Source organism: Phragmites australis, chromosome 24 (genome assembly GCF_958298935.1).
Source record: "Phragmites australis chromosome 24, lpPhrAust1.1, whole genome shotgun sequence".
Lineage (NCBI taxonomy): Eukaryota > Viridiplantae > Streptophyta > Magnoliopsida > Poales > Poaceae > Phragmites > Phragmites australis.
In genome coordinates, this window is record NC_084944.1 from 11,946,209 (window position 1) to 11,964,539 (window position 18,331).

At 43.3% G+C, this 18,331-nt stretch overlaps 1 protein-coding gene across 1 annotated transcript; it reads right to left on the reverse strand.

Annotated features, from left to right (window-relative positions):
• Window positions 1–828: 828 nt before the first annotated feature.
• LOC133907671 (ethylene-responsive transcription factor RAP2-13-like) lies at window positions 829–2,143 on the reverse strand. Its single transcript, XM_062349740.1, has 2 exons — window positions 2,000–2,143; window positions 829–1,906 (listed from the first exon to the last, which is right to left on the reverse strand). The coding sequence occupies exons 1-2, from the start codon at window positions 2,055–2,057 to the stop codon at window positions 1,227–1,229; spliced, it is 738 nt and encodes a 245-aa protein (XP_062205724.1). The 5' UTR covers window positions 2,058–2,143; the 3' UTR covers window positions 829–1,226.
• Window positions 2,144–18,331: the final 16,188 nt, after the last annotated feature.

An 18,331-nucleotide genomic window follows, 5' to 3' on the forward strand; every position in this document is an offset into this window, starting at 1 on the left:
CTCCCTCATACCTTTGCAAGGGCGGGATGATTTCCATGGATCTACTAGACGATCTACACAGATGGAACACCTTCTCGAGGACTCGCTTGAAAACTCAGAAGTGTTTGGAATCCCGAGTACATAATCTGAAAATGCTAGAAAACCCAGTTAGATACTTCACCCTAATCGAGAACCCGAGTCCTACTCAATAATGTGGTCGGACAAAAAGCTTATCTTTGCTGGCCATATACTTGATTTGTCGAAGCCTCATTTTATGTACTGATGGGAGATTTGATAATGAATAATAGATAGTTACCATATTCAGACACCACAAGGTTTTCCGTAATTCTCGAGGTATATTTTTATCCTTAGGAAGGAGATCCCTAGATGAAAAAAAATTATCCATAGGTACCAAGGCATCCTATAACCATGAAGGTCTATGTCCAAAAATAAGAATAAGGGCTCCAGAGGATGTACGACAGCATCATATATATATATATAGAACCAGAGGACCCTGCAAAAAAGAAGTGATTATGAGCACAAGAGAAGACAACACAAATCGAAGCCTTTCGACAAGCCAGGAGCAAAGCAAGGAAGTTGCCGACTAAGTTTAAATCCATATAGACTAGCTATATATCCCCTTGTAATAGGTTCAATCAATGCAAGATAAATAGGACGTAAGTTTATTATCCTCTTGATACTCGAACCTGTATAACAACTCCTGTGTATTCTCAGGCAATTCATCTACTTAAAGTATCTCCTATTTCTTTAATAAATTTATTAGATCGGTAGTTGACAAATCGTCAACGCAAGATATTGACACAAACTTGCAACCATTACATTCCCAGCTAATGTGTCAATTCAAGATTGTTCATTAACCATTATATTTCTGAGGACAAAACAACTGCATCCATAGCGTCCATCACATAAGAGTGGTACTACTATATTAGTATATATTTTGGCATATGCACATAGCCTTTTTCTTGGTGACAACAACACCCACAAAAGTGACCCTGGGTGATGCAACAGCACTGCACTACACTCCTCCAATTCCTCCTGCACAATGCCACGAACACAAAACCAAGCAGGGGCCAGGAAAGATGACACTGATCAGACGAAGCGATTCGATGCGATTGAAGGCAGCGTCGAAGGCCCCCTGAACCACAAACGCAGACATGGCATAGTCAAGAAGCCGATGGCCATTTCTGTTGTGCTTGTTTGATCTCATATGGTTGCATGATCAGGACTCAGGAGAGGATGGCGTCCCAGTCGACGTCCAACGACGGGTACTTGCGGAGCGCGACACCGTCAGCCTCGTCCCACGGCGCCTCCGAGAAGTCCAGCTGCTGCATCTCTGGCATTGGCGCCGCCTTTGCCAACGACGACGACACGGTCGATGACGACGAGACGTCTGCACCGTCGCCTGCCGTCGTCGTCGTCGAGGCCTCGGAGCCGGAGCAGCAGCCCGGCTCGTTCTTGATGCCCGCGCTCTCGGGTGGAGCTGGCGCCGACGTCATGGTGTGGAGCTTGGCGTCGACGGTCGGGTGGAGCGGTGGCGCGAGGTGCTGGCCGCCACGCCGGAGCTCGGGGAAGTTGAGGCGAGCAGCGTCGCCGCGCAGCCGGAACGCGGCGCCGTCGTAGGCCAGCGCTGCCTCCTCCGCGGTGTCGTACGTGCCGAGCCACAGCCGCGTCCGGTTCCGCGGCAGCCGGATCTCGGCCACCCACTTGCCCCAGTGCCGCTGCCGCACGCCGCGGTACAGCTTCGCCCTCGCCACCGCCGGCGCCGCCAGGCCGCTGTGACGTTTCATCGTGGCCGGCCGCGCCAGGGACCGGTAGCAATAAGCCGCCTGTGCCGGCGTGATCAGGTGGTAGTAGTTGGCGCCTAGAACCATGGCCGGACTCTGCTCGGTGTCCACCATGAATGGCACTGCCGGAGCAGATTGCGCAGGGGTGATTAGCGCGTGGATGAGCTCTGTATACTCCACGGCGCCTAGTGGCACCGGCGAGGCAAGAAACTTACAGGTAGTAGTAGCAGCAAGATGAAGGCGACGCCATTGGTGATCCATGGCTGTGGTCATGGCTTCTTGGATCTTTCAAGAAAGACGCAACAAACCAATGAGTAGTTCTTGGCTAGCTTCTAGTTTATGGTTCTGGTTTGTTTGAATATTTTGGAACTGGAATGAATATGCAGCAATGGTTCAGGCACTTTTTATAGGGAGGAAGTCACTACAGGTGCTATCCAATGGGCAGCTGTCATGCGTTCTGCTGTCCTACGTGTCAAAAGGTGGAAAGGAGCTTGTGTGACATACATGGCACTTGCGAGCAGCGGTTTCAATTTCGTTTTATAACTTTTTTTTTCAATGGCGAAACGACCAAAATTTATAAAATTTTACTTAAATTTTGGCTATTTTCCATCCTCTATTTTTGAGTTCCACGTGTCAATGATTTTTTTCCAAAATTAAATATTTCATTCTCCTTTAAAATTCACAAAATTTTAATCCCTACTTGGGAGCCGGTGGTTGGCCCCCAAGGTGCAATGGAGCATTGACCCATTGATATGGTTGTCCATCGGTTAACCATGGTCAATGGAGGAAATTTAGATGTAACCTCAATGCAAGTGATGTACTCTCTCAGATGTCAAATATAAAACTATTAGAATATCGATACAGTCTCTAATATGTCATTTTGATTAATAATATCTATAAAAATAAATTATTTTAAATATAAAATGTTTATATATTGATAGTATTTTTCATGATGAATCTAGTAACATCAACTTTTATTATCAATTTTTATTATTTTTTGTTATTGATAGTCAAAACTAAAAAAAGTTTGGCTTAGAATAAACTTAAATGGGCTAATATTTGGAATCGAAGAGAGTATTCAGCTTATACAAAAATTCGTAACAGAAACTATACACAGATTTTGCAGGTTAATTACCAGCGTAATCTCTCTATGTACTGGCTAGCACCTTATGACATCTATATTTGAATGATTTACCGCCTGTAAGATAAGATACTCTGAAATTGCATTGCTTGCTTCCAAGCTACAACTATGTAGATGAAACAAAATACGCTGCTGATCAATGGTATACCTCTGGGCTACAGTGATGCGATGGTGACGTAGACGCCGCCTATGCATTCTGATTTGTCGTTGCATACGGCCGTTCTTACAACGGCTTCTGGTTGACTGGACATGGCATGCATCATCCTTCGTGTCAGCACTCAGCGCAAGGAATGTAGGCCAACAGTTCATTGTTTCAACCTCAGCCACGCATTCAAAAAGTGCGAAAAAAACCGCAGCTACTTTATGCTTTTTTATATTCGTTTGCTATAAAATCTGTTATTATTCCCTTGTTTTTTTCTCGTTTAGTAATTAGAAACATGAAATTGTTTTTTTTTTCCTTGCTACAGACGCCTTGCATGTATCGAATACTACAAAATACTTCTGGATAAACACTGGAAAAAGAATCTTTGTAGGGAGTCAGAGAATAAATGGAAGACATCAAGTGGGGGATACACACGTTTCAATTTTATACTAGTAATTGTACACGTGTTACATACGTGAAATCTATTTAGTATATAGTAATTTGAAAAAATATGAAAGATAAATAATGAAAGATTGAATGTATGGAAGATAAATATTAGACGTCTAGATATAAAAGACAAATATCGAGAGATTAAATGTATTTTTGGAAGGAGAAACGAGATTTATTTGCATGGTGACTGTTTGATTAACTCGAGTGGACGATAGAGATTATCCGGATCTAATGTAATTGGTGAATTATATAGGAGTATATATATAGATATAGATGAGGTAGAACAAAGAATGACAATTACATTTTCATGAAATATATAGAAAGGGATCTTTAAAAACTATTCCAAGAAGTTGTCTATTGCCTTCTCCAAGATCCTATAGTTAACTTGAAAGCAAAATTATGAAGAAACGTAGTTAGAATGCTAATGTCACCCAAAATATGAAATGTAGAATAGATTGGCCTTCACAACAATCCAAATAATCACAATATTTTACAACTTATCATTTTAAAAAAAATATTCATAGAACTTTCTAAATAAAAAAGTGAAATCCAGAGAAAAACACTAACTTCAAACTGGCCCAATTCCTGTCCACAACATTAATTAATTTCAGTTAAATCGCTGCAACTAATCCAAAGAAATCGAAAAGAAACCATTGAAGTTAGTCCAAAGATTATCTATCTGTCACTTTAATTTGAAAAGCGTTGGTCCATCTCCACAACCTGTCAGCTGCCCAAGCATTGTACAACATTATATGAGTGGTGATAGCCATCTTAATCTTGGGTCAAAATAAAGAAAGCTAAAGAAGATAACTTTTTAAACCAAGCTTGTGGCTTCTGTTCTTCAGGAGGATTTTAAAAACTGTGCATGATTAACTGGTAGTCACCAAGCAGGCCAGAGGCCAAAAAAATAACTACGGATATAATTTCAGAATACCCTTTAATCTAATTAAAAAGTAGATGGCCCGACGACAGATTAGCGATGGGCTAATCTAATCGTGCAGCGTACGAAATGGTTGGTTTTGGTGTCACATCAGCATTGAGCAGCAGCCTGGTGATGCCATGGAGGCAGCGCTTTTTCAGCGTTCTGAATAATTAAGCTGGAAAAGCGCGATTAAAGAAAGTAGAGGATAAGGATTAAGAAATGTTTGAAAGGGATGACATCAGCCAATCCAGGGATTACGATATGCAGAGGTAATAAGATCGGCATGGTTGCTTGTAGCTGCAAATGTGCAATGCTCACATCTCATGGAAATAGAGATTAGGGATCAAGCTACTGATCAAACTTTTGTACTAAATACTAGAAATCTCTAAGATCATGAAGCCTAGCCAGGCCAAGATTCCTGAAGTCTCCAATACCATGAACCAAGTGAATATTACTAGAAATCATTTTGTTTTAAGAAAAGAGACTTTGCTCGGCTTATATTGAAAAGCCAAATTAGGCACCACAAGATTTTTTAAACATCTGTTGGGGCTACCAGCTTATCAAGACCAGTTCAAACTATCAAAACAGAGCCAACGACTTAAGAGAGTCTATCTAGCTACAGCTCTCCATGAGCTCAGAAACACAAAGCCATCTGTAGGGAAGAGTCGCAAGGCATTCAGACAAAAACAGGGGAAACCTACAACTCAATGATGTCAGTGGTAGTCACTTGAGTAGGTGCAAACTCTTCAACCATTCTAGCATGCAGGAGATAATCTTCTTAGCTTTGAGCTTCATGCCATTTTTGAGCAGCACCTGCCATTTCTATAGAAAAAATATCCCAAAGAATATAATGTTAGCTGGCGTGTTTGGAAATATATTTTCAATCATCATTTTGCTGCGCATCTTCCAAATAGCCCAAGCTACACTGCAAACATAAACGTGCCCAAATGTTGTGAAATACCAAATTTGCTAGGTAGCTACTTCGCCCATAAATCAGCCATCGTCAATGGGGTGCCCATCCCATTCAAAGGCATCCCTAATGTAGCACCAAATAAACTTCGAAATGTGACATCTAAAACAAGATGGTCAGTGGTTTCCTTCTCTCCGCATATACAACACAACTCTACCCTTCCAACCTCTTTTCTTTAAGCTTGCTAGCGCCTGCAGCTTGTCCTAGAACATTTGCTAAAGAAAGATTTTGATCTTGAGAGGTATGGCACACTTCCGAAGGGTTTTAGCTCCCTTGCTAACCATACCTCCAAATGTTATAAATCTATAAAGAGATATCATGGAGGACATGTGTCACGTCCCAAAAAATTAATCACGTAATTAAGTGTTCTCAATCATCATCTCATATGTTATATGCATTTTTCTATCGAAGTGAGTGAAACATATTCCAAAAGTACGTGAACATAGTTTAGAGCTCGTTAGAAAGAAACTAAGTGCCTTGGAATTAGTGTGGTATGCAAAGAGGGGAGACTTAGAAAGATTTCAGCAAAAAACCCCACTTGCAGTCTGACCGGGCCTCGCCGCGGTCTGATCACCAGGTGTGCAGCCACATAGGCTTGCCACGTGGACTTACCATGGTCTGACCGGGAGCATTAGTGGTCCGACCACCAAAGCACAGAGGCTCGACTTAAGTGAATCGATTACTCTCTCTTACCCTCTCTCTCACACTCACTCCCTCACTCTCTTTCCCACTCCACCTTAGAGAGAGAAGGAGTGCTCCACCTCGACGTCCACGACGTTCGGAGATCAATGGTGGGAACCTCCCCAAGCTTCCAAAGGATTTCCCTGAGCTCCTCCCCTCTTCTCCCTCGCCGGAGACATGCTCGTCTAACCTTAAGCTCGCACGCCACCTCAGAGCCCGATCTCCAAACTGGAGCTTCTCCAGAGTGGATTGATCTACTAGGAAGCTACCATACACTAAGGTGAGGCATCCTCTACCATTTTCCCGTTGTTTCCGAGCTCGATTCGACCCTCATGTCGTTTAGACCCAAGTTCAACCTAGCCTAGATCCAATCCATAGGGTATTTTGAGTTTAGCTCTGTGAATGTTGTCGAAATCACTTTAGAAGCACTCCACCAGTCCCATAGAGCATTTGGTACCCTTCGTCGTCGAAGATTTCGCTTGAGTCCTCACCGGCGACCCCGCAAAGGCGTTGTTGGCAAGGTATGGCGGTCTTACCTATTCGGGCTTATTTAGGTAGAACCTATGTTGGTTGGTTGCATGATCTCTACCTTGAGTTATTGATTAACCATATCCTTGTAGCCTAGTTAACAATGTTGTTGTCTAAGTTACAAGATCGATTTAATATACTTAGCAATGCATAGGTCATCGATAGAAGACGAGCAATGTTTTGATTATTGCTCGCGAGCTTAGAGCTTAATTAGTGTTCATAAAATACAACGATGATGTTGAGTTGGTTGAGTAGTGAGGATAAGGCGAGATGTGGGTAGTTTTAGGGTGTTTCTCCTGCCCCGATATGGAGTTCCCCGAGGTAGGTCAAGAGAGGAACCCAAACGCTGTAGACCGCTTGCATTGTTTAAGCACTGATCGTTGTTGCAGTTGGCTTTAGCACTTTCCATGCTTACTACATGTCGCATGTGGGAACAATAAGCTGATTACCTTTGTAGATGTGGCATTTTGGTGTGTGAGTCGATGGTGTCGGGCATAAGATGTCGGTTGGGGTATCTAGTTTGCTCTGAGAGCAGTTTTGGATGACACCCGCACCTATCAGTGTATGACCGAACAGTTGGGGCTTCTTAGGAAAGGTTGACATGAGTACCCCTTATATGGACATGTGTGGTCATGCAAGTTGTATGGTCCTCAAGTTGTGTAGGTAAAGTTGTACCCCCTGCATGGTGTCAAAACATTTCAAAATGCCACGTTTTCAGTTATGAGCATGCTTCTGTCCATTTACAGCAGTTGTAGATTCACGAATGTGTGTGGGGGTTTGTATATGGTATGTTGGGAGTTGATTCTATTTATAGTTATGTTCAGGTTGTTACAGGTTTGGAGAGGTTGTCAATTAAGTTTAGATGCTCACACATATGTGTCTAGGATGCGGTCGCATATGTTCTACTTAACCATCTGACATTTTCTTGCTAATAGCTCAATGCATAATCCTTAGAGTCGGGCTATTTATATGTGCCCTATATGGATTAAGTCTTGCGAGTACCTTCGTACTCACGCTGCTTTTTTGGGTTTTGCTGGTGAAGAAGATGTGGTGTTTGGCTACTTCACGGTTGCCGATGTTGGTGGCGGGCCTGAGTAGGTGACTACTCTCAAGTGGCGGAGCTTTTGGGGTGGAGCCTAAGGGCATGTGGCTCCACTCTTCTTTTGTTGTCTATAGTTTCGTTTCTGCTTTGTAGTTAATCTAATCTTTGATGTAAATTATTGTAAATGGTTGAATGTTTAAGAACTTATAATCTAATGATAATTATGTGCCTTTTTGTGATGTTATATGTTAGAAAGGCATGTGTTCCAATTTTAGGCACAAAACACGTATTGGGACTACCGGGATAGTATTCCGATTAATAATTGAGGTTGTGATTAAGCAAAAGATTCTCCTAATGATTAATTAGAATACTATTTGGACGGTTCCTCATAACATGGTATCAGAGGTTGGTTTAATGAAGTAGCCTAAACATGCTTAGGATGTGGGTTAGTAAATGTGTCAATATCCCTAAGCATCCCACTAAAGTTCTTTTTGTGCCCCTCTTACTAATAGGTATGAGCTTGCTATATTATGCTCCTAAGTGTAATATGTTGTTGTGTGTGACACTTATGTTGTTTAGTTTCGCATTGTGATGTTCCTTTTCATGAATCATGTTGCATCGATGAAAAAGGTAAGGAACGCATCCCAATGGTGGTAAATCTCGGGGGCTCAACCAGTGCGAGGCAGGGGCATGGTGTGTCACGCATGGCGATGGTACGGGAAGTAAATACATTAGCAATAATGTATGAACATCCACCATACGATGGTAGATATGGTCATCTACCCATGTGGTGATTATATAGGGTGTCTCGTAAGGTGACTATATGAGAAGTGAATACATTGGCAACAACGTATGAAATGTCGCTTATGCGGCGAGATGCATAAGCACTGTTCACGCTACCTATTCTTTTCTTAGCGTGAAGGGTGATTATTGATAATTATTGTATATATGAATGCTTGTGATCTTGATGTTTGTTGCGGAGAGACGCATTCGAGAATGAAATGTGTAGATAGGAATCGAGCATGCCTTAATTTTTCTATCACCCATATGCATGTGTTTTTCCAAATATACGATATTATGGGATCCAATCAAATGATATCCGACTAATGCTGATATGCTATGTCATAGTTTGACTTTTCCCTCTTTCATCTTATCGTCACAACATGATGAGGACCCGCCAGAATCTCGGGAATGATCTTCCTGAGGGTTCCAATGAGAACAACCTGCCACCGCCTCCACCACCTAGTATGGCGAATGTGCTCATACAAATTGAACATAACCGTCAAGCTCAAATGGAGCTCCTCAAAGCTCTTGTGCGTAACACAGCCCCTCATCGAGGAGGTGGGGCCAGACACCATGATGACTACTTGAATTTTCTTCGTACTCGGTTGTCGACCTTCGCGCGTGCTGAGGATCCTCTGGATGTGGATCATTGACTATGGACTATCGAGCAGAAGCTCACTCTCCTCAGATGTGAAGACCATGAGAGGGCTCTCTTTGCCGCCCATCAGCTCCAAGGTGCTACCGGCGCATGGTGGTCTAACTATTTGGCCATGCACCCCGCCAATCACTAGGTTTCTTGGGCGGAGTTCCGCCAGGCCCTCTGTGATTATCACATCCTCAAGCGGATTATGGAGATCAAGAGGCGAGAGTTCCTGGACCTCAAGCAGGGAGGCAGGTCGGTGATGGAATATGTGCACGTGCTTAACCACCTAGCACAATATGCACCGGATGAGGTCAACACAGATGAGCGGAAGCAATACTGCTTTGTGAATAGCCTCAACTCCAAAATGCAAGACTAGCTATCAATGCATGAGGTTGCCGACTTCAACAAACTAGTGAGCACCTCTCTCACGATGGAGTTCAAGCTGAAGAACCATCAGGAGGAAAAGAAGTGCAAGAGGGTCCCGTCGCCTTCTATGGGTGGAAGTTTTCAATGCACCCACAAGGAGAGTCAGCCTCCACCATCTCACATGTCAGCCTCAACTGCTCCACAACCGATGTGGAGTGCAATGCACATCCTTCTCTGCTCCTCAAGCATAGCCTCCAAGGCCTACGGTATCTCAGGGGAGTGTGACTAGTGGCCCCAACGGCTTGTGTTACAATTGTGGGCGTGTCAACCACTATGCACATGATTGCCCATTCCCAAAGTGGGGAGCTCTGGTGGCTACTCCAAGGCCATCACAATTGGGGCAACCCCCTCCCCAAGCTTCCAAGATGGCGCACGTCCCCAAGCGCGATCAAGTCAAATACACCACCGCCGAAGAAGCTCACAAGGTTGACAACATGTTGATGGGTACATTGCTTGTGAATTCATGCCCGGCAATTGTGCTTTTCGACTCCGGTGCATCTCATTGTTTTGTCAAAGAGAGTTACGTCTCGAGGCACAACATGACCACCAAGACTCTACCTTCCTCTTATTATATTGATGCACTCTGTGCTATGATGAAAACCAACCGAGTCATTCCTTTGGCAGATATTCTCATTGAGGGAGTTCAGTTTCCTGCAAATTTGATCCTGCTTGATACTAAGGGAATTAATGTTATTTTGGGAATAAATTGACTCGTCAAGAATAAGGCTGTCATTGATTGTGCTCAGCAGACTCTCACTTTTAATGACTTGTCCATCACCTAAGTCCACTTGAAGCTCAAGGAAACTCATCCTTGCTTTTATGCCCTGAAAATTGTCGCAACTGCGAACCTCCTAGATATTCCAGTTGTCTGTGAATTTCCTGATATCTTCCCAGAAGAACTGCCAGAAATGTCATCCGACTGAACGGTGGAGTTCTCCATTGAGTTATTGTCTGGTACAACCCTGATTTCAATGAGGTTTTATCGGATGCTATTGAACGAGTTAACAGAATTAAATAAACAAATTCAAGAATTACTTGTGAAGGGTTTTATTCGTCCGAGCTCCTCACCTTGGGGATACCTGGCACTCTTTGTGAAGAAAAAGGATGGCACTTTACGGATGTGTGTTGATTATCATCTACTTAATATTGACACGATCAAGAACAAGTATCCACTCTCTCATATTGATATTTAGTTCAATCAACTGACTGGTGCCCAAGTTTTATCCAAGATTAACTTGAGGCTGGGTTACCACCAAATCAAGATCCGACCGGAGGATATTCCAAAGACTGCTTTCTCGACCCGCTACAGGCTTTATGAGTTTACCATCATGTCGTTCAGCTTGAGAAATGACCCGGCATTCTTCATGTACTTGATGAACACCATTTTCATAGAGGAACTTGACAAGTTTGTTGTGATGTTTATTGACAATATCCTCATATATTCCAAGACCGAAGAAGAGAATGCAGATCATCTCTGTGTTGTTCTTGGCCAACTTTGAGATCACCAAATCTATGTCAAGTTCAGCAAATGCGAGTTCCAGCTCAAGGAATTTGCCTTTCTAGGTCATGTCTTGTTAGAGAACGAAGTTGCCGTTGACCCGAGCAAAGTGCAAGAGGTTCTCAATTAGGTGCAGCCTAGAAGTGTCACTGACATCCGGAGTTTTCTCGGACTTGCAAGTTATTACCGTTGGTTCATCGAGAACTTCTTCAAGATCGCCAAGCCCATGACCGAATTGTTGAGGAAGAATGTCAAGTTCGAATGGTCCGAGGAGTGTGAAGTGGCTTTCCAGACATTGAAGTCCCGGACGTTCACAAGAGCTTCAATGTTTATTGCGATGCCTCTCGCTTTGGACTTGGTTGTGTTCTCATGCAAGAAGGATGCGTGGTCGCCTACGCTTCATGCCAATTCAAGCCACATGAGGAAAATTATCCCACACATACTGTAGAACTTGCAGCAGTAGTGCATGCCCTGAAGATTTGGGGGCACTATCTCCTCTGAAATATGTGCAATGTCTATACTAACCATAAGAACCTCAAGTATATTTTCACCCAAGCCAACCTCAACATGAGGCAACGGAGATGGCTTGAGCTGATCAAGGATTATGATCTAGAAGTGTATTATCATCCTGGCAAGGTGAACGTTGCCGCTGATGCCTTAAGCCGGAAGGCTCGGTACAATTGCTTTATTGTTTCGCCTGGAAATGCAACACTTTGTGATGAATTCCGAAGGCTTAGGCTTGAGATGTGTCCAGAGGGATTTCTTGTAAATTTGGAGATCAAATCCACCCTCCTAGATGAAATCAAGGAAGCTCAGAAGGGTGATAAGGGCATGGCCTGAATCTGAGCAAACATGAAGGAAGGAAAGGCCACATGTTTTTCTGAAAATGGCCAAGGTGTTCTGTGGTTTGGAAACCAGCTAGTGCTTTCGAAGGTTAAGGCATTGAGAAAGAAAATTCTGGATGAAACCCATGGTTCGTTGTTGTCCGTTCATTCGGAAAGTACCAAAATGTACCAAGACCTCAAGCCTAGATTCTGGTGGACTCGCATGAAGCAAGAGATCGCTCGATATGTTGTTGAGTGTGATGTCTGCCGAAGGGTGAAGACCGAGGACCTCAAACCGGCCGGTACATTCCAACCTTTGCCTATTCCCTCCTGGAAGTAGGAGGAGATTGACATGGATTTCATTACCGGATTGTCGAAGACTTCCCAAGCATATGACTCGATTTGGGTTATTGTGGACCGGTTGATAAAGTCCGCTCATTTCCTTCCTGTCAGAACCACGTACTCGGTCAAACAACATACGGAGCTATATCTCACTCGGATTGTTTGCCTTCACGGGATTTCAAAGAAGATTGTCTTTGACTGAGGCACTCAGTTGACCTCTCATTTCTGGAGGAGCTTGCATGAAGCCATGGGAACCGCACTCTTCCATAGCACCGCATATCATCCTCAAATCGACGATCAAACCAAGCAGGTGAATCAAATCCTAGAAGACATGCTCTAAGCTTGTGTTCTCACTTATGTGAAGTAGTGGGACATATGCTTGTCATTTGCGGAGTTCTCCTACAACAATAGCTACCAATCGAGCATTGAGATGTTGCCGTTTGAAGCTCTCTATGACCGTAGATGCCGAATACCATTGAATTGGTCCAAATCCGGTGAGAGGGCTTTCCTAGGCTCGGATCAAAGAGGCAGAAGAGCATATTCTGACTATTCAGAAGTGTTTGCTCACAGCCCAGTTCCGATAGAAGAGCTATGTAGATCGCTGCCACCGAGACCTTGAGTTCGCCATTAGGGATTATGTGTATCTCAAAGTGTCTCCTCTCAAGGGAGTTCAGCGCTTTTAAGTCAGAGGGAAGCTCGCACCTCGATATGTGGGACCATTTCAAATTATTGCTCAGTATAGAGAGGTGGCCTATCAATTGGACTTGCCTCCGTCCCTCTCTGCCGTTCATAATGTGTTCCACGTGTCGTAACTGAATAAGTGCCTTTGAGTCCCAACAGAAGTGATCAAAGTTGCACATCAAGGGTTGCAACTGGATTTGTCTTATTGTGAGCGACCGATAAGGATATTGGACAAACCAGAATGCAAGACTCGACAGCATTCCATAAAATTCATCAAAGTACAATGGAGCAACCACACCAAAGGTGAGGCAACATGGGAGCGTGAGGATAAAATCCACTCCGAGTATCCCGAGCTCTTTGAGAGCTTGTAAATGTCATTGCAATTTTGCATATGTGAATGAAAATGTTATTCTAAAGAATTGCACTTAGAAACTTTTGAACCGGGAGAACCCTGCTTCTGGTCGTCTAACTGCAGTTAGTCTGCTGGTTTGACCGCCAGAAGCGTTGAAAATCCTAAACCCCTCTGTTGGCTTGCGGCATGACCGGTGCCTCTGCCTGTCTGACCATTGGTTGGCAGTCTAACCGCCAAGAGACTTGCGGTCTGACCATTAGAGCCCAAAACTCTCTGTATGGATTTCGGTCTAACCACTGTTTCCACAGTCCAATTAAGCCGCAGTCTGACCGAGCCTAGCTATGGTTTAACCGCCAACGCATGTGATGTTCCAAGGTTATCTTTTCGTTCCATCGATGTGGCTCGACAAAAATCTTTCCTAAGTATGGGGAGATTCCTTCCCATGTTCATCACCGTCACCTTCGCCCTAAGTTGTCGAATTTTCGGGTGAGATTCTTTTAGGTGGGGGGGGGGGGAGGTTTGTCACATCCCAAAAAATTAATCACATAATTAAGCATTATCAGTCATCATCGCATGTGTTATACGCATTTTTCTATCGAAGTGAGTTAAAAATATTCCAAAAGTACATGGATATAGTTTAGAGCTCATTAGAAAGACCCTAAGTGCATTAGAGTTAGTGAGGTATGCAAACAGGGGAGACTTAGAAAGATTTCAGCAAGAAACCGCACTCGCAGTCTGACTAGGCCTCGCCACGGTCTGAATGCCAGGTGTGCAGCCACGTGGGCTTACCACGTGGACTTACCACGGTCTGACTGGGAGCATTGGCGGTCTGACCTCCAGAGCACAAAGACTCGACTTAAGTGAATCGATCACTCTCTCTTGCCCTCTCTCACACTCACTCCCTCACTCTCTTCCCAACTCCACCTTAGAGAGAGAAGGAGAGCTCCACCTCGACGTCCACGACAACCGGAGATCGATGGTGGGAACCTCCCCAATCTTCTGGAGGACTTCCCCGAGTTCCTCCTCTCTTCTCCCTCATCGGAGGCATGCTCGTCCAACCTCAAGTCTGCACGCCACCCCAGAGCCCGATCTCCAAACCGGAGCTTCTCCGGAGTGGATTGATCTGCTAGGAAGCTGCCATACACTAAGGTGAGGCATCCCTTTATGTTTCCCCATTGTTTCCGAGCTCAATTCGACCCTCATATCGTTTAGACCCAAGTTCAACCTAGCCTAGATCGAATCCATCGGGTATTTTGAGTTTAGCTTGGTGAATGTTGTCCAAATCACTTTAGAAGCATTCTACTAGTCCCATAGAGCATTTTGGTACCCTTCGTCGTCGAAGATTTCGCCAGAGTCCTCGTCGGAGATCCTGCAAAGGAGCTATCAGCAAGGTCAGGCAGTCTAACCATCGATAGGGCTGGTCTGACCGCCAGTTAGGGCCGAAGAATCTGAGTTAAAAACCCTATACATGGGTCACAATACCATTAGGGCCGGTCTAACCGTTGGTCGGTGGTTTGACTGCCAGCACAACATCGATCTGACCACTAGAGGCCAAAACCTTCTACACGATGGCAGTCTGATCGCCAGTTCAATGTAAGTCTGACTGCCAGCCTCTGAAAGCTAGATGGACTTAGGTTAGCTTATCCGGGGTTTCAAACTTCGAAACCCTAATCACTTATCCATCTTTTGCAAATATTTTTGAAGCACGCTGCTCTAGTATTATTCAAGCATGCATCATGTGCACACTTTTCCATCATTTCTTATTATGCAATGCATTCTTATTCTGTTTAGAGAGCAATGTGCTGACCATTCAAGCAAGTGAAGGTGACGCCAACCTCCCAGAGTTTTGTGAGTGTTGTGCGGGAAGTATCAGGCAAACCCCAGAGCAGTAAGGCAAGCATCTAAGCATATTGCACCTTATTGTTCAATTTGAATGGAGTTTAAACATGATAAATTATGTCTTATGTATGTTTGCATGTATTAAATCAAGTGTTGGGCTTATTTAGGTAGACCTATGTTGGTTGCGTGATCTCTACCTTGAGTTATTGATTAACCATATCCTTGTAGCCTGGTTAACAATGTTGTTGTCTAAGTTACAAGACCGATTTAATATGCTTAGCAATGCATAGGTCATCGATAGAAGACGAGCAATGACTTGATTATTGCTCGTGAGCTTAGGGCTTAATTAGTGTTCACAAAATACAACGATGATGTTGAGTTGGTTGAGTAGTGAGGATGAGGCAAGATGTGGGCGGTGTTAGGGGTGTTTCTCCTACCTCGACGTGAAGTCCCCGGGGTAGGTCGGGAGAGGAACCTAGACGCTGTAGACTGCTTGCATTGTTTAAGAACCGATCATTGTTGCAGTTAGCTTTAGCACTTTTCGTGCTTACTACATATCGCATATGGGAACGATAAGCCGATTATCTTTGCAGCTGTGGCTTTTTAGCGTGTGAGTCGATGGTGTCGGCCATGAGAGGCCGGTTGGGGTATCCAGTTTGCTCCGAGAGTAGTTCTGGATGACCCTCGCACCTATCAGCGCATGATCAAACGGTTGAGGCTTATTGAGAAAGATTGACATGAGTACCCTCTTGTACGGACCTGTGTGGTCATGCAAGCCATATGGTCCTCAAGTCACGTAGGTAAAGTTGTACCCCCTGCAGGGTGTAAAAACATTTCAAAATACCCCGCTCTCGGTTATGAGCACACTTCTGTCCATTTGCAGCAGTCGTAGAGTCACGAATGGGTGTGGTGGTTTGTATGTAGTATGTTGGGAGTTGGTTCTATTTACAGTTATGTTCAAGTTGTTACACGTTTGGAGAGGTTGTCAGTTAAGTTTGGATGCTCACACATATGTGTCTAGGATGCGGTCGCATATGTTCTACTTAATCATGTGGCCTTTTCTTTCTAATAGCTCGATGCATAATCCTTGGAGTTGAGCTATTTATATGTACCCTATATGGATTAAGTCTTACAAGTACCTTCATACTCACACTATTTTTTGGGATTTTTCTGGTGAGGAAGAGACAGTGTTTGGCTACTTCACACCCGCCGATGTTGGTGACGGACTTGAGTAGGCAACTACTCTCGAGTGGTGAAGCTTTTGAGGTGGAGCCTAAGGACATGTGGCTCCACTCTTCTTTTGTTATCTATAGTTTTTTTTTTGTTTCATAGTTGATCTTATCTTTTATGTAAATTATTGTAAATAGTTAAATGCTTAAGAACTTGTAATTTAATGATAATTACTCGATCTTTCTTAAGCCTTGTTGTGATATTATATGTTGGAAATGCATGTGTTCCGATCGTAAGCATAAAACACATGCCGGGACTATCGGGATAGTATTTTGGTTAATCATTGAGGTTGTGATTAAGCAAATGATCCTCTTGATGATTAATTAGAATACTATTTAGACGGTTCCTCACAACATGTTAGATTTGTCAAGAGCCCAATACACCTCATCTTCCAGATCATTTAGCTGCACTATTTGCAATAAGGTCGGCAAGGAACACCATTGTAGATTGTTCTGTTCGGTGAAGGTTCTCTGAACTCGACATTCCATTCATCTTCCTCAAAACACTCCTTCACTAGGACATTAGGGTCAGCACACATCTTGAAAAGTTCAGGATATTGGATATGCAAAGGAGTATTACCTAGCCACACATATTTCTAAAACCTCACTTTTCCTCCATTATTTACTTTATAAGCCACCCCCATCGAAACAAGTGTTTAACTTTATGTAAGCCTTGCCAGAATTGTGAAGCACCCTTGCATTGAGAGGTAAAGAAATCCGCATATTTTGTATATTTGGCTTTCAAAAGCTAACACCAAGTCTCGTTAGAGCCAAAATAATTTTCCAAATCCATTTAACTAGAAGACAATCATTCATAATTTTAGTGTTGATCACACCAAGGTCACCATGGTCTTTAGGCCTACAAACTGCATCCTATTTAACTATGTGGTATCTGACATTATTATCTGCTCCTCTCCGGAAGAAATGAGATAAAATAGTATTCACTTGAAATTGTTTGTTTCAATGCAAAAGAGTCTATAAGCTCAACTTTGCCAACTCATTGACAGATGAATAATTAATATTTACCCATTCTATGAGGTCCTTACGAATAGGCACGTGAGGCAATCAAGTCAATGTCCTCTATGCCAGATTCATTGTGAGAACATCCAGCATGCTTTTTTCGGTTGTGGACGTGTGAAGGAAATATGGGATCACTTAGGGCTAACAAGTGTGATTGATAATGCTGTAACTATTGATAGGGCTGGGTTGGCAGTATTGGAGGATATTTTACTATGCCCGACCCTATCTGCTCCATTACTACCTCAAGTTGGCTTAAAAGAACTTATTAAGTCACACATGGCGAGCAGATCGCGCGACCCATAAGGTCATCTTTGACGATAGCAGCACTCACTACTAATTATGAGAAAGCGTCATAAAAGAATGGAGGAATTATGAGGTATGGTTGGACTAGACCAATGGAAGGGTAACATTGATGGAACAATGCATTGACGATGGGACAATGTTGCGGACAAATATGGCGTGTTCTTAGGGCAAGTAACAGTAAAATATTATACATCGATGTGGCTACAACAGTTGAAGGCTATGCCCTTCATGATGGACTCCTCGCGGGCTAGGTGGGGTGTATCAAGATAATTATCAATTCAGACTGTATGAAGGTAGAGACTATGTTGAATGGTGCGAATTAGGCAGGGCAAGCAGCAACGATTTATGATGAATGCTCATTTCTAGTTCACAGTTCGATCATGTAGTAGTTAAACATTGTCTAGAGAAAACAATTATGTTACTCATAGCTTAGCTTATTGAGTAAAAGGTTCCCATTTTTGTGTTTGGATTGAGCAACCTCTGTCGTTTATTTTATCGGATTTGGTGAACGATATAATGTTTATTTGATATCAATAAAGATGCTATGATGGCTTTCCTAAAAAAAGATTTACCCATTACGAAATGAGAAACGTTTTCAATAAGAGCCAAGACAAATTAGAGAGAGAAATATACAAGATAAGCAGGTCGCAGAGTTTTGGAGCTTGGCTTTCAGTCTCCTCTCAAACACAACCAAGTTGCTCAGGCAAAAAACCATTCCAGCACCTTAGCCA